The sequence below is a fragment of the Myotis nattereri genome, assembly GCF_964212035.1.
Source record: "Myotis nattereri genome assembly, chromosome: 8".
Lineage (NCBI taxonomy): Eukaryota > Metazoa > Chordata > Mammalia > Chiroptera > Vespertilionidae > Myotis > Myotis nattereri.
In genome coordinates, this window is record NC_138083.1 from 45,056,547 (window position 1) to 45,079,649 (window position 23,103).

General features: G+C 45.8%; 1 protein-coding gene across 2 annotated transcripts in view; it reads left to right on the forward strand.

The window, feature by feature from the left end:
* Positions 1-8,432: 8,432 nt before the first annotated feature.
* TNFRSF11A (TNF receptor superfamily member 11a) overlaps positions 8,433-23,103 on the forward strand; it is a gene marked incomplete at both ends in the record, with an annotated part of 50,178 nt that continues 35,507 nt past the window's right edge. For both annotated transcript variants that reach the window (XM_081097654.1, XM_081097655.1), the window contains one exon: positions 8,433-8,507. In XM_081097654.1, coding sequence (XP_080953780.1) covers positions 8,433-8,507 — 75 coding nt within the window. The remainder of the gene's footprint in view (positions 8,508-23,103) is intronic.

The following is a 23,103-nucleotide window of genomic DNA, read 5'->3' on the forward strand; positions in this document are numbered from 1 at the left end:
TCATTTCAAGAAGTTTGGAAAGAACCTCAAAGTAAGCAGAGGCAGTAAATATCAGAAATTAGTGGAAAACTCAACATTCAATACAGAAGACCAAGAAAGCTGAAAATTTGATTCTAACTAATTGAAGTAATAAATGTGATTAAACCCCAGTAAGACTTATCAAGAAAAAGAGAAGGCATAAAATACCAATATTAGAAATGAAAAATAAGAAACCTCTACAAACCCTATGACATTAAAAATGTGTAAGATATAATAAATGACTTTATACCAAGAAAGCTAAAAGTTTAGGTAGAATGGACATATTCCTATTTAAAAAGACAAAAACAAACTACTTACCAAAACCAACAGAAGAAAAGACAGAAAATCTCGGTAGTTCTGCATCAAGCAAATCAAATGAACAAAATAAACTAGCAAACAATGTGGGGACAAACTCATGGATACGGAGAACAGACTGTGACAGCTGTCAGAAAGGAGGGGGTTGGGAGCTGGGTGAGAAGTAAGCAAAGGGGAAAAAAAGAGACTCATGGACACTGACAACAGTATGGTGATTGCCAGAGGGAAGGGGACAGGGTAGAAGAAGGTAAAGGGAGGGTAAATGGTGATGGAAGGAAACTTGACTTGGGGTAATAAACACACAATTCAATATGTAGGTGAACTTGTAATTTAAAGCCATACCACAAAGAAACCCCAATGCTCTGATGGCTTTGTCAGTGAATTCTACCAGAGAAAAGTCCCTCCATATATTTCACAATCTCGCCCTAACACCCTAACATGAAAACTTGACAGAACCCAATTCAGAAAGGAAAAGGACAGGCCCATCTCTCCCATGAACAGATGTGAAAACGCAGACAAAACTGATCAATGGTATTATAATTAAATCTATCAAGAAGGATGAAAGGTAATGAAAAGAAGAGAGTGTAAGGGGACTTGTGGGGGTGCTGGTGATGTTCTACTTCATGATTCAGGTGCTGGCTACATGTACATTTTCATTTTATGATCATCAAGCTGAACCCTTTATGTAAGTTATATTTCAATCATTCATCAAGCTGTACACTTTATGTAAGTTATACTTCAATAAAATACTATTTAAAAAAGAAGTCACTCTATCTTACTCTGGACATCAGCATCAGTTGTCTATTGAGGCCAATCTGAATCTGGCCATAGAACAATACTTGTTTTACAGTTCAGAAATGCACTTATTTTGAATACCAAATTTGTAGAACTAGAAAAATTCTTGTCTATCAAAGCAACCAAGATGAGTTTCCCTGTCTACATCTCATAAATTTTTCATAAATTTTCATATCATTTTGGGTGTCATTGTGAAATATCGTAGTATTGAACAATTTATCTCTGGATGGACACTGATTTATTAATGCTTTACTTTTGTTTAAAAAGTACTTTAGAGGCAAGATAAGGGAAAGAGCAAAACATAAAAGGATAGGTAATAAAACTTGTATTTATTAGGTTTTTCACTGAAAGATTTGTAGTCTTTTATTTTTTTTAATTGTTTTATTGCTTAAAGTATTACAAAGAGTATTACATATGTCTCCTTTTTTTCCCGCCCTTAACAATCCCCCGGCCTCCCCCACCCCCCAGTGTCTTATGTCCATTGTTTATGCTTATATGCATGCATACAAGTCCTATGGTTGATCTCTTACCACCCCCTCCCCCCGCTCCCGCCCTTCAACCCTCCCCGGCTTTCCTGCTGTAGTTTGACAGTCTGTTCGAGGCAGCTCTGCCTCTGTATCTATTTTTGTTCATAAGTTTATAATGGTCTTTATTATCCATGAGTGAGTGAGATCATGTGGTGTTTTTCCTTCATTGACTGGCTTATTTCACTTAGCATAATGCTCTCCAGTTCCATCCATGCCGTTGCAAATGGTAAGAGTTCATTCTTTTTTTACAGCAGCATAGTATTCCATCGTGTAGATGTACCACCGTTTTCTAATCCATTCATCTACTGATGGGCCCTTAGGGTGTTTCCAGATCTTAGCTATTGTGAATTGTGACATGAACATAGGGGTGCATGAACATAGGGGTGCATATATCCTTTCTGATTGGTGTTTCTGGTTTCTTGGGATATATTCCTAGAAGTGAGATCACAGGGTCAAATGGGAGTTCCATTTTTAGTTTTTTGAGGAAACTCCATACTGTCTTCCATAGTGGCTGCACCAGTCTGCATTCCCACCAGCAATGCATGAGTGTTCCTTTTTCTCCACATCCTCTCCAGCTCTTGTCGTTTGTGGATTTGTTGATGATAGCCATCCTGACAGGTGTGAGATGGTACCTCGTTGTTTTGATATGCATCTCTCGAATGATTAGTGACTCTGAGAAAGTTTTCATATGTCTCTTGGCAAAGAGATAGAGGAAGACAAAAACAGATGGAAGAACATACCGTGTTCTTGGATTGGTAGAATCAACATCATTAAAATGTCCATACTACCCAAAGCAATCTATAAATTCAATGCACTTCCCATTAAAATACCAATGGCATATTTCACAGACCTAGAACGAACTCTCCAAAAATTCATCTGGAATGAAAAAAGACCCTGAATAGCTGCAGCAATCCTGAGAAAGAACAAAGTAGGTGGGATCTCAATACCAGATATCAAGCTGTATTACAAAGCCACTGTTCTCAAAACTGCCTGGTATTGGCACAAGAACAGACATATAGATCAATGGAATAGGATAGAGAGCCCAGAAATCGGCCCGAACCAATATGCTCAATATTTGACAAAGGAGGCAAGAACATACAATGGAGTCAAGATAGTCTCTTCAATAAATGGTGTTGGGAAAATTGGACGGATACATGCAAGAAAATGAAACTAGACCACCAACTTACACCATACACAAAAATAAACTCAAAATGGATAAAGGACTTAAATGTACGACGGGAAACCATAAAAATACTAGAAGAATTCAAAGGCAACAAAATCTCAGACATATGCTGAAGCAATTTCTTCACCGATACAGCTCCTAGGGCATTGGAAACTAAAGAGAAAATAAACAAATGGGACTACATCAAAATAAAAAGCTGCTGCACAGCAAAAGAAACCATCAACAAAACAACAAGAAAGCCCACTGCGTGGGAGAACATATTTGCCAATGTCATATCTGATAAGGGCCTAATCTCCAAAATTTATCGGGAACTCATACAACCTAACAAAAGGAAGATAAACAATCCAATAAAAAAAATGGGCAAAGCACCTAAATAAACACCTTTCAAAAGAGGACATTCAGAAAGCCAAGAGACATAAGATTTGTAGTCTTATGTTCACTTAAAAATTTTGCTTTTTAATGTATTCTCTTTTTTCTTAATGTGTGTTTGTTTTTTTTAATTGATTTCAGATAGAGGAAGGGAGAGGGAGAAGAGAGAAACATCAATCATGAGAGAGAATCATTGTTAGGTTGCCTCCTGCACGCCTCCTACTGGGGACCAAGCCCAAAACATCAGCATGTGCCCTGACAATCCAACCATGACCCCCTGGTTCATGGGTCCACACTCAACCACTGAGCCATGCCCACCAGTCTATGTATTCTCTTTAGTTCTGTGCCCAGTGACAGAACTGTTCTTATATCATCATGTGAAAAAAATTACATAAACTGATTAATTCTCATTTTTATTGACATTTATAAGCATTTCCTTAATGAGATCGTGTCTCTGTCTTGGGTGCTTAAATGAAGACTGTTCAAATGTAATGTAAGGCATTCACTTGAATAAAAAATGATGGCCACATTTTTACTTTACCTTTTAAATTCTGATAACTTGAGCTTGTGCAGAAGAAGGGTCTAGTGGGGATTTCCAAGGTGAAATGCACATTATTCATATAAAAAATTTTTAAGTAAACCTATGAGTCCTGTGTTTGTATCATGCACTTTGTTTTTCTGCATCCAAATACAACAATTCATTATCAGCTGAGTACTTTTAAGAAATTGGAAACATTTAACTTTAATAAATACTGTTGTTTAAAACGCATTTTACAATGATTATATATAACCAAATTTAATTATACATGTGCTTACAAATGTGGGTGGTTTTTAAATTATAAGTAATATTTAAACTAGTTTCTGTAAATGATGGGCAACCCCTTTAGCTACAGTGTGTGCATTTTTCAGAGAGAAAAATTGCTTTAGCATACTTCTATATTTCTCATAATAATGTTTATTTATATTTAAAAAGAAGGCATCCTCAAGCCTATTTTAATGGGTTGTGTTGGTAATATGGTATTCATTAATATTTATAAAATATTTAAGTGATAGTTCTTTAAATGCAGAAATAGTATTTAATAAGTAATTAAATTTTTTTAATTAAGCTTTTTTAAAAAGTAGATTTAATATGTTAACATGGGCATTTTATTTTTCAAAGTGCTTCCAAAACCAGCACACTCACCTCTGGGGCTTTCCAAGCAGAAGTCTTAAATCCCCTAATCTTTTTTTAACCAAGAAGGGGGTAATGCTGGAAGTATGCCAGGAATGAGCTGCGGTGTTTCTCATGAAGTGGCACAGTGAAAGTATAGTTTCTTTTGGCAAAAGCATCATCTCATCCAGCTTTTACTCCACTGCTTTTCCCAGAAAGCCTGTCTCCCCATTCCAGATAACAATAGGCCAGATGACTATTCTTTCTTTCATCTGTACTTATAACCATTCCTTCACTTATTTCATTTAGAGTTTTAACATCTATTTACCAAGTTTACACAGCTGTCAGTTCAAATGCAGAAGTACTTTTTCCTCAATGTAAATAATTTAGAAACACTAAAAATAAAATTAGTAGTTTCTCCTTTTCCTTCTGCAACTCACCTGATATTAAAAATTTGGTGCTGCATGGCCAGCATAGCTCAGTGGTTGAGCATGGACCTATGAATCAGGAGGTCATTGTTCACTTCCAGGTCAGGGAATATGCCCGAGTTGTGGGATCGATCCCCAGTGTGGGACATGCAGGAGGCAGCTAGTCAATGATTCTCTCTCATCACTAATGTTTCTCTCTCTCTCTCTCTCTCTCTCTCCCTCCCTCCCTCCCTCCCTCATCCTTTCTCTCTGAAATCAATAATATATATCTTTTTAAATGTAGTGCTTAGTGAGGCAGGACTAGCACTGCAGAACCAGGCAGCCAGGGTCTGAATCCCAAGTCTGCTACTTAATGGCAAAGACCCTCAGCAAGTTACTGACCTATGTGTCTCAGTTTTCCCATCTGTAAAATGGGAATGATAATAGTATTTCTTACAAGGCCATTGTAAGGATTAAATGAACTTGTAAGTATAAGTATACTAGTGTTTGCTATTTATTGTCTTTCCATATATTTCCACTTATGATTGTTGTTAAAAAGCATGGGGTGATTATTCTATTACTTGCTTATTTTTTTTCCTCATTAAACTTTGTTATTTTAATGGGTCTCAAAATTCTGTGACAGATTTTTGGTCAAGTTGTTTCCATTAAAAAGTACTGATTTTAAAAACTAATAACTTAAAAACTGCCATGCACACAAAAGAACCAAATGGTCCACAAAACATTCTCTTTTCCTTCTGAAGGTTTTCTGATGCATTGTAATCATTAAACTTTACTATTAAACTTAAGTGGCCAGTTGAGACAAACAGTTCTGAGTCCGTTCTTCCACCACTGGTTAAGACGGGGGTGGCAGGAGTTGGGAATAATATTCATTTAGCCTTCTGAGCTTTCTGTGCAGACTTGGTGACTCTGCCAGCTCCAGCGGCCTTCTCATCCATGACTTTGATGACACCCACAGCAACTGTCTGCCTCATGTCACGAGCAGTGAAACGGCCCAGAGGAGGGTAGTCAGAGAAGCTCTCAACACATGGGCTTGCCAGGAGTCATATCAACGATGGCAGTATTTCTATATTATGATGGACCACAATTTTTTCTACCATTTCTATTTTAACAAATCTTCCCAGTTTTCTCTTAGTGGTTTTCCAAAAATGCTAAGGCAAATATCCTTATACGTCTCTCTTCATGGATTAATATGTTAGATTCCAAGGCATGGAATTGCTTTGTCAGAGGATAATTGCACTTTAAAATTATTTAGTCAACACCACCAGATTGCTTTCCAAAAGGCAGCAAAGCAAGCGGGCGGTGCACGAATCAGGCTGCACAGTAAGGAGTCACAAAGCACAGCAAGTCGTCTGACTACAGTGGCACAGCGGTGGGAGCAGGGAGGGGGTACCCCTGGTTCTTACGGACACTTGAAGTGGCAGAATTTTTTTAAATATATTTTATTGATTTTTTTACAGAGAGGAAGGGAGAGGGATAGAGAGAGTTAGAAACATCGATGAGAGAGAAACATCGATCAGCTGCCTCCTGCACACTCCCTGCTGGGGATGTGCCCGCAACCAAGGTACATGCCCTTGACCGGAATCGAACCTGGGACCCTTGAGTCTGCAGGCTGACGCTCTATCCACTGAGCCAAACCAGTTAGGGCTGAAGTGGCAGAATTTTATCTGAAGGTAGACTGTGGTAATTTATAGGTGCATATTATAATCCCAGAGCTAAAAAAGCAAAACAAGGAGATATTTATATATATAAAAGCCTAAGCAACCATTCAACCGTTCGACTGGTAGCTATGACACGCATTGACCACCAGGGGGCAGATATTCAATGTACAGGCATGGAAACATGGAACAGACTGATGAATCTCAGAGAGAAGGGGGAGGAGGAGGGCAGTAAGAGATTAACCAAAGATCTTATATGCATACTAGAGGCCCAGTGCACGGATTCATGCACTGGTGGGGTCCCTCCACCTGGCCTGTTGGGATCAGGTGGAAACGGTGCATCTTAAATATTCCCAAGGGGTCTCAGATTGCAAGAGGGTGCAGGCCAGGCCAAGGGACCCCACCGGTGCAGGAATCTGTGCACTGGGCCTCTAGTATAAGATAACAGTGGCGAGAAAATAGAATCCTAAAATATTCTCAAATAATCCAAAAGATTTTAAAAAGGGACAAAGATGGAACAAATAGAAACAAATAGCAAGATAGACTTAAACTTCACCATATCTATAATCACATGACATAGGAACACTCCAGTCAAAAGATAGAAATTGTCAAACTGGATAAAATGAAAAAGCAAGACCCAATTATATGCTGTCACTTTAAAACAGACACAGATAGCATAAAATGATAGAATGAGATGTGCCCTGTATGTGCTATTCATAAGAAAAGTGAAGTCCTATACATACAACTGAGGTCAGAGTAGACTTCAGAACCCTATTTTACCATCACGATAAAAGGGTTAATTTATCAAGAAGACGCAATCCTAATGTTTATGCCTCTAATCAGAGCTTCAAAACATGAGGGAAAAACAGAACTGAAAGGAAAAATAGACCAATCCACAATTATTGTTGGAAATTTCCAGTTTTCTCAGGAGAAGGCAGAAAATCAATATGGGTATTTCAACCAATTTAACTTAAATGACATTTATAAACCACTTCACGCAACAACAGTGGAATGCATAGTTTTCTCACGCGCACAGGGAATACTTAAGATACACCGTGTGCTGGGTCAGAAGAGTGAGGCACGTTCTCAAGGAATTCAAAACAATGTATTTCATCGACGTGGGTCAATTATTTCCACTCAAAAGGTTATCTGTACAAAGGAGTGCCTACACAGTGCGTCCAGCACGGACCTAGCATGTGAGGGAAGACACACTCCTGAGGAAGGCACCCCAGCGACCGGAACAGCAGGTGCTGCGCCCAGACCGCTGGCTGCTGCTGCTTCATCAGGGGAGAGGCCAAGCCCGGCCCATGCCTTGACCGGCGAGGGGCGGAGGCAGCAGGGGCTGGCGGCCCGGAGCAGGGCCCTGGAGGAGACTCAGTGGCCAGCAAACAGCGAAGGAGGACTTTATGAATTGCGCTGGGCGGTGACTGTGGTGACCCTTTCCCTGGAGTCCGCGAAGATCCCGTCTCCTTAATTCCGCGGGTGGGCCGCCACCGCTGGGAGGCCCCGCCTGGATGGGCTGAGCGCGCGGGCGCGGGCGCGGGCGGGGGCGGGGGCCAGGCTGCCTCTCCTCCCCGGACGTCTGCGACCTGGAAAGACACCCGGGTCAGGTCGCAGGCAACCAGTCTGCCCGCGGGCGGCAGGCAACCCGCAGCGCCAAGGGGACAAAGGGAGGAGGCTCCGGGCTAAGCCCCGCACTCACGGCGGGGCGGACGCGGATCGGCCCCGCGGCCCTCACCCCCCGGTGCCCGGGTCTGTCCCGCCGCAGACGCCGCGCGGGCCGCTCCCCCGCGCCCCGCCTCGGGCACCACCTGGCCGCCGCGGCCCCGCCCGGCTGGAGCGGGACGTCTCGCGGGCGGGGACAGGTGCCCCGAGGGGCGGGGCGGGGCGGGGCGGGGCGGGCCGACCCCGGGGCCCCGAGCCGCCTCGCCTGCCGCGCGGAACCCGCCGCAGAGGCCGCAGAGCGCGGCGCCCAGCCCGCCCCTCCGCGCCATGGCCCCGCGCGCCCGGCGGCGCCGCCCGCTGTCCTCGCTGCTGGCGCTCTGCGCGCTGCTCGGGCCCCTGCAGGTAAGTAAGGCGGCTGCCCGCGCGGCGCCCCTGGGAGCTGGGGACGCCGGGGCGCGGGGGCTGCGAGACGACCCGACGGCTGGACGGAGAAACCAGAGCGGAGGCTTCGGGGTCGGAGGAGGCAGAAACCTGGGGAGGCGTTCCGCGGGTTGGACCGTGGCGGGAGGGAAAGGGCGAGAAGATGGGTGTTGGGAGGCGCGGGACCCCAGTACCGGACACGGGCGCTTCCAAAAGCCCACTTGATGGCAGGTTTTGCTGTCGTTTATTCGCCCAACATTTCTGGAGCCCCGAGCTCCCCAGGCACAGTCGCTGCTGGGTAGACACAGCCCCTCCCGGCAGCGGAACACTCCCGGGAGAAGTCCGCGCGCAGACAATGCCCGCACCCGGGAACCGCTCCTCAGTGCGAGGTCTCGGGCACCAGGGGTCCCCGGGAGCCTGGGTCGGTCCCTCCACCTGCGCGTCGCTCGGTCTCCCAACCTGTTTCCTGGGTCGTCGGACGGCTAGGGCTGCGCTCGCCGCGCGGGCATGCCTAGCGCAGGCGGCGACACCGAATTGGGCAGTTTCTGCAGAAAAGCTGAAGCCCCCGCTCCCCACTTTTTCACGCCCCCTCCGACTGCCTCCTCCACAAGCAGCCTAAGGTCCACCCGTTCAGGTTCTGGCCCTGAATAATCGCAGGATCACTTGTTCTCAGAACCCCTTTGATGGTGTTAGGACAAAATACTGTTTGCAATGGGAGAAACCAAGGTACGCGCGGGATTTCAAGGCAGTGGGGCGTCAGAAACGGCCCTGCTGTCCCGGAGCTCAGCCATCGCACCGCGGGGTAGTGGTTAGCGTCACTGATGCCAGGCTCTCCCCCCCCCCCCCCCCCGCAAGGAGTACCCACCCCTTGGCTGGTGAATGGCTTCAGGGTAAAGAGTGCTAGAGGTGCCCCCAGATGCGCATCTTCTCAGATCCCTGTCGCTGCCCAGTCCTTTGGGAGGAATTGTCTCTATCCATCACTCAGTACAGTTACTGATAAATAAATACATAAAGCCCGTTACTGATTTTCTGTCCTCGCGAGGGGAGCTCTTGTGCGCCCAACCCAGCACCGCAAATGGAAGTTCCTCAGAAGGAAGGGTGAGTGGTGGTGGTTTCCTGGGCTCCAGCAGTTTCAGATTTCCCTTCGCTGGTAGAATTGGTTTAGGCTGTGGTGACTCCCGCGTGCAAGATGGCTCAGAAGCCCCTGCAGACTCAGAGAGGCGTTTGCAGAACTTACTGTATTTGGGTGAGAAGCAGGGGAAAGCCCGCTGGGGAGTCAAGCCTTGAGAAAAATAACAGGAATATGCTAGAGGCTGGGGCAGAACATGCTCATGGACATGCCTTCTATGTCCACAATCCTTGTGCAGGTGCCTTAGAATCCCGGAGGGAAAAGATAGCCCAGAAACCGAATGGAATGGTTCACTGTAAGCACTTCAGGTGTTGCTTAGTTAAGTGTTCAACAGGTGGGGCAGGGCGCCATCTTATTTGAACTAAAGGACCAGGGATCCCATGAACTGCAGGCCACTGGAGAAAAACCTGCCAGCTACACTTTTGAAAAAGCATCTCATGTTTTATTACAAAAACTACCCACATATGGCATAAAATGCATTGGTTGTAATAGCAACAGCAAGTGCTATCAAAACAAATTTGTTTTTCAGAGAGACCTTTCAACAAGTGTTATTTCCCCTCCCTTTTCCTTTCGGCCACTTGAATTATGTGCATTTTGAAATCATACCTAAACAGAAAACAATAGAATGATATTGGCATCCTAATCAAATGGAATCATTTACGCTCAGCTTCCCCACTAGCTGTGAAAGTGGAAATGCACTATTACCCCCCGAAGAGACTGTGCGTACAAGCACTCCCTGTGTTCAATTACTGCTTCTTTGGCGAACCTATTAGTTTAAAAAAAGGAATTGCTTTGGCTATCCATTGATGGTTGTTTTCACACACGGGCAAGGTTTGGCCAACTGCTTTGCGTTGTTGGGGGTAGGGTAGTGGTTTTGTAAAATAATTGGTAAAGACAGCTTCTAGAAAGTGCTTTATCTGCAAGTATTGGACTTGGTTTCATTTACTTTAATTAAATAGAAATAAACTTACCTGGAAGGCTGTAAGTTTTGCCTTTTAAAACATTTCTGTGGTTATACCTCTGTCTGTCTTTGGTTGGGAATTTGTTTTCAGACATAAGAAGAGTATTTACTTACAGATAAAAAAAAACATTGTAAGTTTTTATGTCGATAGTTCTGTTTATTCCAAGTAAGAAAATGTAGACGCACGCTGTTTTCATTAAGGTAACTATTTATCCTCAGTTATTTAAGACCTAGGGGAAGGGTCATCCATGCCCAGGCCAACCAACATTTATGGGATGTGAAACATTGTGCTGGAGAGAAACAAGATGGAGACATAGCTGTGCCTTCACAGGTCACAGTCCAGCAGAGAGGACGAGATGGGTGAAGCTAACAGTAACCAAGCAGCTGTGATAAGAGACAGTCGGAGGGTGGTGGGGAGCTGGTGGGAGTGTGGCTGCAGGGATCAGGAGGGCTTTGGGAGGAGGGGAGTTTCTTGAAGTGGGCTTTGGAGGATGGGTAGGAAATCAAGAGAAGGAGTAGTTCCAAGAGGCAGTTGAGGAAGAAAGCTTTCTAGTCAAGAAGATGGCACAAGTGGTTTAGACTTAAGGGAATCTTGCCAACACACACACACACACACACACACACACACACACCCCTTCACCTCCACATATTTTTATGACTTTACAGATAGCACAAAGCACTTAATTCAGAAAACCTGACCAACAGACAGGACATGAACATTTATAGCTTTTGAGATAACTCCTATATAGCCCTATTGAGGTGGTAAGGAGACTTATCAGAAACAGATTGGCCACAGGGCCCTGGAAGGGAGACCCCGTAGAGGAAATCCCCTAGGGCGGAGCTCTGCCTGGGCTCTAGGATTGGTGGATGCCCTGCGTCTCCATGGCTGTCTCTCAGCCTCCCATCCCACCCTGGAGGGAAAGCTTGGTACATGTTACTATTTTGTTTGAAGAACCACAGACACATAAATCTGTGGCCTTCTAGTTCATTTTGTCAGTAACAAATATTTCAAATGCCTCTCCCTCATTTCCTTCCCACCAGCTGCCCCCCAAAATGGCAAATCTGTAACATGAACGCATTCTCTGTGTTGATAAGGAAATATGAGCTTGCTTTTCTCAGTTATCTACCAGGAATTCTCACACCAGGAAAACTGAAACAATAAAGGTGAATTTTTAAAGGTCACTAAATCCGTGTTTTACGAGACCATGAGAAGGGGAGTTCCAAGCCTGAGCCTCCTCTGCACAGTGTTGTTTTAAGGAGGTGCTGCAGGAACTCTATCTGCCATGTCAGTATTAAACTCCCCCCGCAGTCCCCCCTCTGTATTTCCCTAACTTTGAAACGCATGGGAAAAAATATTAGTGTTTTTCCCACATGGTGTTTTCAGTGGACCAGGAATGCTGCCTGGGCTGTTCTTTTTGCCAGGTGGGTCTGTATCCACCCTGGTGTTCATCAGCTCTACAGGTTATCCTCGCCCGAGGGCATCTACCCTCTGGCCAGGTGGCTGCCCAGGAAGGCGATGGCCCTCTCCCTGCCATATCCTGACCCCAGCCTGCAAGGGAAGCATGCCCCACTCTCTGGAGCACACAGCGGATCCACTTCCATGCCTCCAGAGTTGGCGTGGGTGGGACTCTGCCCACAGCGGGCTCTCCCTCCAAACACCTTTAGGTTCTCCACCCGGTTTAGAGGAAGTCGTTTGCTTTGTCTGTGTTCCCTGTGGTTGCCACGTGTGGGCTTCCTGTAGGGTCCACTGCTAGGAAGACAGTTAAAGCTCAACTCATCCTTTCTGCCCCAAAGCACTGAGCCTGAGACAGTGGGCTTCCACGAAACGGAAGACTCGGCCCGTCTGAAGTTCTTAGTGAGCTTTTGAGGTTGAATGCTGAGTGGGCGGTGAGCGAGATTACACAGCGTCCCACATCTCTGTCCCCATTCTGAGAGGCTGTCAGTCTGCTTCCTGCCAGCGCGCCCCGCCCAGCAGGCCTCCCCTGTCTCCTTGGTCGTCCAGGGCTGGCTGGCTGCAGTTCTCCCCCCAGCCCCGTCGCAGAGTGAAGCCTGCGCCAGGCCAGGCCGGGGGAGCACGGGGTCTGGATACTTGGACCGTGGGAGGGTGCTTGTGTGACTGGGAAGCATTGCAAAGGGTGGTGGGCGCCCAGGACAAGACGTGCTTTAGCCAGCCCTCGGGGGTCCAGAAAAACACCCCGTTCTTGCTTGCCATGTGGTCCTGTGTATCCAGGGCTGCTTTGTTGGGTGGGGGCTGGCGTGGGGGAGGGGTGTTCAGGGATCTCTCACAAGGACAGCATCCTGTACTCCAAGGGCCCATGTGCAAGCAAAGCAGTTGCGATTTTATCTGGATGTGTTGTATGTAGGCTGGGGAGGGATGTGATCAGATGTCTGTGTTATGAGAAAGTGTCGGGGTGGGTCTGGGGGGTGGGGTGGGCAGTAAGGAGGCCACTGCTTGAATCAGGTCATCACAGTGGCGAGAGGAGAAGCCGAGGGCAGGAGTGCCTCGGAGCCAGCGGGCTGTGCTGGTGCTGACCGTACTGGGCCAAAGGATGTGGGCTGGTCGCACCTGTCAGTTAAAAAAAAAAAGATGTGGTTGATGGCAGAACAAATAGCAGACTATTTGGATTGTCTTTTTCACAGTTTATTGGGGACATTTCTGTCTTGGTCCCAGTCAGAACGTTGTTCAGGTTCAAGGAAAGAAAGATCCCCCCCCCCAAACTAGTAATAATGAAGGACGAAGTTCAGGCTATTGAACCCCAGCTGCTTTGGATTATTTTACTGGGGGACAGACAAGTTCCTTAAATTCTATAGAGGCAAATAAGCTAAAAGCCAAGGTATTGGGATCTGCAGGAAACTGGTGTGCACTGGAATTTAGAGCCATTTCCTGACCTAAAGGTGTCTTGATTCAAAAGTTCAGGATGTAGGCTGGGCTCTAAAACGCAGGACTAAAGAGAGATAAGCGTCCAGTGATCCCCAGTGAATCCAGCATCAGAGCAGGTGTGACCTGACCCGTGGTCCTCCCACACGGGCCTCAGATAGGTCACCTGCCCCCAGCAGAAGCAGTGTTTACCTTGAACCCATAGGTTGGCAGAAGGCTTCCCTTGCATAGAACACATTTTTCCTGGTGGGTTGGTAGTGCCTAAGATGGGTGCTTCCCTTCCTCTCTGCCCAGCTCCCTAATGCCTCCCCCACCCAAAAAAGTCCTAGTCTAGCAGCTGACAAAAGGCCCGTCTGGCACAAACACAGTCACAGCTGCCAGGGTTCAAGTGGCAGGAAGAACTGACTGCAGGAGCTACCCTTTCAGTTCATCAGAATAATAATAACTTATTACATTTCCTGTTCAGTGTTGAGAGGACAGGAGCCACTTCCTCCGGCTACCAGAAATTTGAAGACTTTCCATTAAAAATGAGGAAGAAAAACTTTAACTTTTTGCAAATATGATGGTTAAACCCGGCAAATGGGAAGAGAGGATGTGTGGTATTGCATAAATCCTATTAGCACCACAGTTTTGGCTGGTTTGGGTTCTCAGTACCTCCCCCAAATGGGAAAGGAACCACTTCCCTATGGTATCCCTTAAACACACACACACACACACACACACACACACACACACACACAACAAAAAACAACACTTGTTACTTTTTGAAATATTGTTAGCAACTTGTAACTTAAAAGTGTATCCTTAAGTAGCACAAACAGCTGCTAAACTCATATCCAGTTTATAAAAAAAAAAAAAATCTGGGAAGGGCACTTCCCTCCTCTCAACTTTGTACCCAAGGTATAAAAGCAGGGTATAAAAAAGAGCAAGGTGTAAGACCTCTGAAACTGTCATGGTAATTGAGATCGTCAGTTCTGTTATTAAAGTTTAGCCGAGATTATTCTCCTCTGCCCTTGCTAACCCTGGCTGATCACTTAATAATTCTCAATGACAGGAACTTCCCCAGAGCAGACCTAAACCTAACATGTCACAACTTGATCCCATTTCCTCAAATTTGTTCTATCACAGGGGTAAAGATCAGTTGGTCAATGTCATCTTTATTTTAATGGTTCTATTATTGAAGAGTGTTAGCCCACAACTTCCCCTTGCCCGGGGTTATTCATTCTAGTTCCTTAACCTCTCTGCCAGCTTTCCTTCCTTTCAAGTCAATGGATACTTATTTGCATTTACTAGTAAAAACCAAAAGCAAAGAGAAGGCCATAAGACCTGGTGGGAAACCTCAGCCTTTTGCCACACAGCCTCTGACCTGGGAAGCTGCCATCAAGTAGGGAAGATCAGAGGTCACAGTCTTTATTCCTTGCAGGTCCGTGGGTCTAATCCACTGCAAAAGAGAAACAAGCGAGATGCCCGGGAACACTGAGAGGAGAGGATGGACGTGGAGAACGGGGCAGGTGGTGCTTGCTCTGGGACTGGACGGACAGGGGAAGGGGCTGAGATAGGACACACAGAGCATACAGGACAGAATTGTGTCCCGTCGTGGTGTCTGGAGCCCAGGGCCTGCGAGAGGGACCAGGGAAGGATTAGGCCAATTGGGGAAGTGCTGGGTCTGAGTCATGAATGGCTGTACAAACAAACCTCAGGAGCTGGGACTCGGTCCTGGGGAGAGTGTGGTCCCTGGACCCCGCACCTGAAGCCCACTCACTGAATCAGAAACTCTAGGGTTGAGGCCCAGCAGTCTGGTCTAACAGCCAGGGGTTTCTGACATATGTCTAAGTTTGAGAACCGCTGCTGTCGACTGTGGGATTCCATCAAAAGGTTCTGTGCTCTGCTCTAAGTTACTAATAGATGGTTAACATATATTAAAATACCTGCAATTTGTTGAATCCCTCCTGTACACCAGTCCTGTGCCGGGGGCTTTACAGTGATGCTCTCTAATCCTCAGCCCACCTTGCCAGAAAGATGGGAAAACAGGCCCAGAGAGGCTAAGTAACTTGCCCATGTGCACAGCTCATAAGCAGCAGAACTGGAATTTCTCCTTGGTGTCTGCCCGAGTGGCATGGTTCTACCCCCTCAGGGAATCTTCTTATACAGTGAACTCTGTGTCAGTGTGGGGAGCAGAAGCAAGCCCCTGGGTCTGCATTGGTGCTGGTCTGCCTGAGTGTGCACACTCACCGAGGGCTTTGTGTTGCAGAAAGACAGACGCTGTGACTTTAAGGCTGATTGAGTTTGCAGCGGCTCCCCAAATACTCTCAGGGAAGGGTCTGGGTGCCAGTGAGTTGATCCCTGACTCAGGAGGAAAAGGAATGTGACACATGGAGTCATCTCTGCCACTTCCTGCAGTGAAGGCGGCTCGGAGGCCACATGCGCCAGCCTGCACTGTGCATCTGCACTGCAGCCGTCCTCACCCCCTCCCGATGGGGGATGGGCCTGTGTTTACCTCCCTCCTGTCACCTGCCAGGCTCTATACTGGATGGTCGGTCGGGGCATGGGGGGTAGGAAGAGAGACAAGGCTTCCGAGCCCCAGGGCCAAACCCAATGAGCAGGTAAATATAGTTCGATTATATTTTTAAAGGTTCTGTCTTCTTATAATCTCGGTGAATCTGGGAACTCCTCTCTTGGCCCAGGTGACCTGAGCTCCTATTTTGAGTGTCTACCATGGCACAACTCTCAGTCATTTCTATTACCGACGTTTTTCTCAGTCGGTAGCAGGAGAAAAGTTGGAATGAGATAGAGGGTCAAAGCATAGATAGCCTTGGGGTCACTGCCAGGCGCCCAGCTCTCTGTCCCAGCGAGATAGGAGCTGCCAGCGGGGTTTGGGTGGAGGGAATGATGAGTTACTAGTGCACAGCAGCAAGAAACCTTGGAACAGACCTCTGACCCCATGACATTGGGTATGACGTACAGGGACGATTAAACTCAGCAGGAACACAACTGGAGTCTGGGTCCTAAACTTTAATGCATCGACATCTAATGGGCGCAAGGTTTCAGAATTTAACAATGAAACCATAAAAACATGATCCCTGTAACCAGGCCATTGAGGGCCGATTTATGGGTAAATTATAAATGGCCAAGGCACCATCATGCACAACCAACTGGTTGTCAGTAACCACTGTGCAGAGCAACCCCCACGGGTGAGGGAATGCAGAGTGATGGGTGCCGGCTCCTCCGTGCCTGGAAGTGGGTCTCGAGTGGCCTCAGGCAGGGGCCTCATCCAGTGTGAGAGGCGCCCCATTCCCAGGGTGAGTGGCAGGCATGAGAGGCAGAGCAATTGTGTTGTGTGTTAGTTGAGCAGACCCATATTCCGTCCCGGTTAGAAAACAGAATTTGAGCCCAGGAAGAGATATTCCATCTTGATTTTGCAGCCCCTCCCCTCTGGGTAGCTCTAGTTTTGCACGCAAATTGGTGGAGTCTTTCCAAGTCTGGGCTTCGGAGTGTGAATCTGATTCAGATCTAGTAGGAAACTATGATAGTCTTCTGTACAGGGAAGTTATGAGATCAAACTTGTCCTTCAGGAAAAATTACTCATTGATCGAACAAGAGTCTGAGCCTTTGCTACCTGCTTAGCACTGTTCAGTCTTCCAATCACTAACCCGTTGAGCACCTGTGAGGATGCTGGAAGGCCAGGCAAGTCAGGTCTCTAGCCTAGTGCCTGGCAGGACCGCAGTAGCTGTTCCCTAAGGGCCAACTCTGTCTTCACTCCCGCTCAAGATCAGTGGCGTCCAGCGTTGGGAGAGGTGGTTCCCTCTGTACAGTGTGTGAAAACATGAGGAAGTTCTGGCTCTTCGTCTTTACTGGAATCTCTGACCATGCTACTCAAAGACCATCAACATCACATGGCAGCATTGTTAGAAGTACAGACTCTCTGCCCTGGCCAGTGTGGCTCCGTTGGTTGGACATCATTCTCTGCACCAAAAGATTGCTAGTGCTATTCCCGGTCAGGGCACATGCCCTGGGTTTCAGGCTCAATCCCCAGTAGGGGGAATGCAGGAAGCAGCCGTTGGGTGTTTTGCTCTCACATAGATGCTTCTCTCTTCTTCTCCCTCTCCAGACCTACTGAATCATAATGTGTATTTTAATAAGATTCCCAGGTGATCCCATGCACATATGAGAAGCACTGGACTTGACTCTGAGGGCCAGGGGCAGTCTAGTCCTTTCCCTGACCACTCTGGGGGCTCATGACCTTATTAGCTTGGTGCACACCCAGAATGAAGGCAGAGCCTAGAAGGGTCCTTGGCCTCCAGCAGATCAGGGTGCTGGGAGCACAGGGGTCATTGACGTTCACTACAGGAAAGAAGATAAAGTAGCTCTCGTCTGGAATGAATGCAAATTTTTTTGTTTTGTTTTTAATTTAAGAAAAGGGGTGGGGGAGGCCTTAACCACTGGGAGAATAAAGGAGCATTCACTGGCGCCTTTGGAAATCATGTTGCGTGTAATACAGGGACAAGTCAAAGCCATCCTAATTGCCGTGTTTAGGAAACAAACCTACCTTGCACTTTCATTTCAGGTAGCCCACAGCTGCAAACTTTTTAAACTCTTTATCTCTCTGGAAGACAAAGAAACTTGCAATTAAAGTGTTGAAATGCAAGGTTATTTCTTCATTTTCCTTTGGGGCATATGTTCTGTTTCTGAGGAGCAGAGATAATAAATGCATTGTGAGGAGAGAGAGAAAGGGTTGAGTGAAGATCAATGGAGCTTTGAGATGCGCCTGAGTGAGAGCAGCCACCCTTTCTTCCTTTAAGGAGCAAATCTGGGATCAAGGTGTCAGGGCAAAAACGCTGATGCATCGGGAAAATAAGCAACTTTCAAGGTAGTCCGTTGTTTAATGTTTGCTAAATCAGACGGTGACTATGCCAAGACATCTAAGAGGCCACAGTTACTCTACATTTTTAAGGGTTGTTTTTTGTTTATTTGTGTGTGTGTGTGTGTGTGTGTGTGTGTTTTATTCTGACCTAAGGCAGATTTTCTTTATTCTGTGCAAACTATCTGTTTGAAAAATACCTGTGGCAAAACGGTTAAGATAGTCAATTTTATAGTATGTATATTTTATCACAATTAAAAATAAAATGAAAAAAATACTCTTACGGGAAATGTAGTTCTTACCTGGTAATGAAAATGGCATGAAGTGCTTGTTATTCCGACCTTTGTGGAGGGACAGCAGTGTCCTCCGATCTGAACCCAAAGTCAATATCACAGAAGCCTGGTGCTGCGAGTGTATGTTAACTCATAATGTGGATAAATTCTGCCATCAGTTGTGTGGCTTCATGTACCACCCTCCCCTCACTGCAGTGGTCTGCCCACACTGCCCACACTCCCTCCCAGGCCCTTTGCAAATGCTTTGACATCCACCGGGAATACTCCTCCTCCTGACCTGGCTGTGAACTTCATGTTTCCCACTTTACACAGGTCTCCACTGAATGTCAGCTTTTCAGGGGCTCCCCATCATCATCCCATCACTTGCCCTCTTTTATTTTTTTTCGCAAAAATTATTACACCCAGATTTCATTATTTGGGTGTAATAACTTTTGCTTATTGTCACTCTTCTCCTGTGAGAAGGACTCCCCCTGTCTAGGTCCATCTCCTGTATCCACAGAACCTAACATTGTCTCTGGCACATAGTATATGTCCGTTAATAGTTGAGGAAGAAATGACTGTAGGTTTAACTTGTCCCACTTTTAGGCTGTAAATTTGCTGAACATGTCTTACCTAAATGCTAAACCTCCTAGATTACTTTCTAGAGAGCCAGGCAGTGATGCTGTGTAGAGTGAGAGCATTTTTCTTCAATAGGAAAATCAAGGATGTCTTTCAAAGTGGTGAACATGAACCTAAGAGTCCTAAGCCCTCCGATTCCATTCCTGTCCTATTAACAGCTAAATTGAGTCATGTGAACAGATCCAGGCAAAACAAATTACCCCATAAAAAATTGCAAAGGACTTGGGTAGACACTTCTCCAAAGAATATATACACATGGCCAATCTATAATGATAAAAGTGTAACATGCTAATTAGACCAGACATCCTCTGGATGTCCTTCCAGACAAAGCTGGGGCCGTGAGGGAAGCCCAGGTCCCGGGTGCCAGAGGGAAGCCGGTGCTGGCAGCCAGGGGAAGGAAGGCTTACTCTTACACAGATTTCATGCATCGGGCCTCTAGTACACATATAAAAGGATGTTCAGCCCTAGCTGGTTTGGCTCACTGGATAGAGCATCGGCCTGTGGACTGAAAGGTCCCAGGTTCGATTCCGGTCAAGGGCATGTACCTTGGTTACGGGCACATCCCCAGTGGGGGGTGTGTAGGAGGCAGCTGATCTGATCGATGCTTCTCTCTCATCGATGTTTCTAACTCTCTATCCCTCTCCCTTCCTCTCTGTAAAAAATCAGTAAAATATATATTTTTTTTAAAAAAAGATGTTCAACATTATTAAATCATTAGGGAAATGCAATAAAACCCACAGTGAGAGACTACATCATACCCACTGGGATGGCTGTTACCACAAACCAAGAAAATAACATGTTGGTGAGGACACGGAGAAACTGGAACGCTCTTGCATCACAGGTGGGATTGTATTAAACAGGTGTAGCCCCTACAGAAAGCAATTTGGTGGTTCCTCAAAAGCTAACCACAGAATTATGACTCAGGTATAGTCTCCAAAGAATTGAAAACAGGGCCTCAAACAGATACTTGTGTTGCCAATATTTATTGTAGCCCTATTCACAGTATCCAAATGGCAGAAACAACCCAAGTGTCCAGTAGTAGATGAATGGGTAAATGTAATGTGGAAACAAACTAGAATATTATTCTGCCAATGAAAATGAATGGAGTTCTCAGCTTTGCGCAGTGGCAGTATCGTAGCCAATGAGGTTGATCTGAGGTGCAATTATTGCTAATTGGAAAAAAAAAAAAAAGAATGGAGTTCTGACACATGCTACAAACAGATGAACTTTGAAGACATTATGCCAAGTGAAATAAGCCAGTCATAAAAGGACAAATATTGTATGACTGTAAAGGGTCCCTAGAGTAGTCAAATTCATAGAGACAGAAAGTAGAATTGAGGTTACCAGGGGCTAGATGGAAGGGGTGAAGGGGAGTTCCGTGGGTAAAAGTTTCTGTTTGGAGTGATGACAATATTCTGGATAAAAGAGAGTGGTGATGGTTATACAACATTGTGAATGTAATTAATGCCACTGGATTATACACTAAAAAATGGTTAAAATGGCAAATTTTTATTTATATATATTATCACAATAAAAAAGTACCCCAAAGTTTTTCTAAAAAGACACTCAAAGGGCAGACATAGAAAGAGCCAAATCCCATTTTTCTTTTCTTTTTTTAAAATATATTTTATTGATTTTTTACAGAGAGGAAGGGAGAGAGATAGAGAGTTAGAAACATCAATGAGAGAGAAACATCGATCAGCTGCCTCCTGCACATCTCCTACTGGGGATGTGCACACAACCCAGGTACATGCCCTTGACTAGAATCGAACCTGGGACCTTTCAGTCCACAGGCCTATGCTTTATCCACTGAGCCAAACCAGTTTCAGCCAAATCCCATTTTTCATGATGCGAGACAGCCCATCCCCACCTCCCTGAGATGAGCTTTCTTTCCCTCCTGCAAATAGAGCCCGAGTTCCAGAGTGGCACTTGGCTGTACTAACCCGACATCTACCTCTCCTCTCCTCTGCCTGTGTCCTCCCGTGCTAAGTGCTTTAAGGGGTCTGGGGCGGGCTAATTCTGTTAGTCCTGCACTCGGCAGTCCCTTTCACCTCTATATATGAGAGCCCAGAAAAGATGTCTCCCAGAGTGTGAAGTAGTAGAGCTCTAAAGAGATGGACGCTTTTTACTTTAAACCCTGGACCAGACAAAAATCTTATCTTATGTTCATAATTATGTGAAAAAGTGTTTACAAGGGAAAGGTGAATGTTGCAGGCAAAGGAATGATTGGCCTTCCTCTATTATTTTGTCAACTCGTGGTCTCATATGGAGGAAGGAGTTGGTCCATATTTGTGACCTTCAATGAGTCCAGTAGAACTCAATCCAGTGGGATGAATACTTTCGAGCTGGAGTTTTGAACACTCTTTTTCAGTGGAAACACATTCATAAAATGCATTGCAGAATGCCCCACGTCCTTTAGTAGCAGGTCAATGATAAGACTGGTATGTGACAGTCATAATTTTCTTCACAATCTTCTCAAACTGGCCACATTTTTTAACAGTGTACCACTCAGAGAATTCTTGGACCTCACCAAGGACAGCAGGTTTTATTTCAAGAGCTGTGTATGAAATACATTTCTGTGAAATGACTTATATTTTAAACACTCAGAGTTTTCTGTTTAAACTCTCCGATTCTCTGTATCCATTTCCGTTATGACTTAAACCAAGGACTTGGCTGGTATAAGTGGGGCTTTAGAGTTTTCAATGTGTTCCATAGTTCACTGCATCCCCAGGTGGGGTGAACCAGGTGATCCAGTGGGGTGCCCGGGAGATCCCCAAAGCCACCCCTTATTCTCCTTATGTCGTTATAAAGACACCATCTTTATAAATGCCTGTGCAATATTGTGAAGCGTGAAGTGTGAAGCTTGGGTTTGTCCAAAAGAAAATTGAGTCTGCTACTTTCTCTGTAAACCTGTAAGCTTAAAATTCTCTCTCTTACGTTTATTTAAAGTGAAAATGTCTAGAAGGGCATTCAGTCATAACGCAATGATGTCCTAGTTAGCAGAATCCCTGGCAGATAGGATCTAGGCCGCTTTATCTGCAGACACCCTGAGTAACTAACTGTCTCTGCCCCAAATCAAGGGTGGCTTATGTCACTGACTGAGCCCCCAGACGGAAAGCCACTGAAATGACGCGGACCGCCTGTCAGGACTGCAGTCCCATGAGAAAGCACTTCTTTATGCGAAATCAAACAGGCCTTTCCAGAAATAAGCCTCTTTGATGGAAAACCTATTCTTCCAGCCCCCCAGCTGACAGCTTTTGTTTGTCGTGCAGGTGAAGAGTCAGGGGGCTGGGGCGTCAGGAACGTGTTGGGCAGGATTCCTATGTGGGTCCCCTTCCTGTCTTCCACGCTCTTTCTTCTTCCTGGTGGCACTCTTTTTCGTTTACGCCCTCGGGGAACGATCTAAGTGCGGATGCGTCCTGCTCTGCTCAGGTGTGCACATCAGCACCCCCTCTCCTGACTGCAGGCCAGGTGTGCGCCTCTGCTGAGTGATGGATGGGATTACTTCATTCTCCCCGCAGCTTCAAAGGGAGGAAGCAAGCCCTGTTTCATTGAGTGCTGCTGCTTGCCAACGCCACGTCATTTACATGAATTACCGTAGGTCTGACCCTTAGTGCAGCGGGGTGGGCACAATTATTAGCCCCATTTTACAGGTGAGCAGCCTAAGGCTTCGAATCGGCTTTTTTCCCCCCCTTGCCGTCCCATTGTAAAAATGTAAACAGTTTATTAAAGAAAATGTCAAAAAAAACAACAACAAAAGAAAGGAAAAGAAATGTCTGTTGGGGCCACACTGGAAGCTCAGTTCTGAGAGTTGTCCTTGGTAGAAAAATCCTCCTGCCCC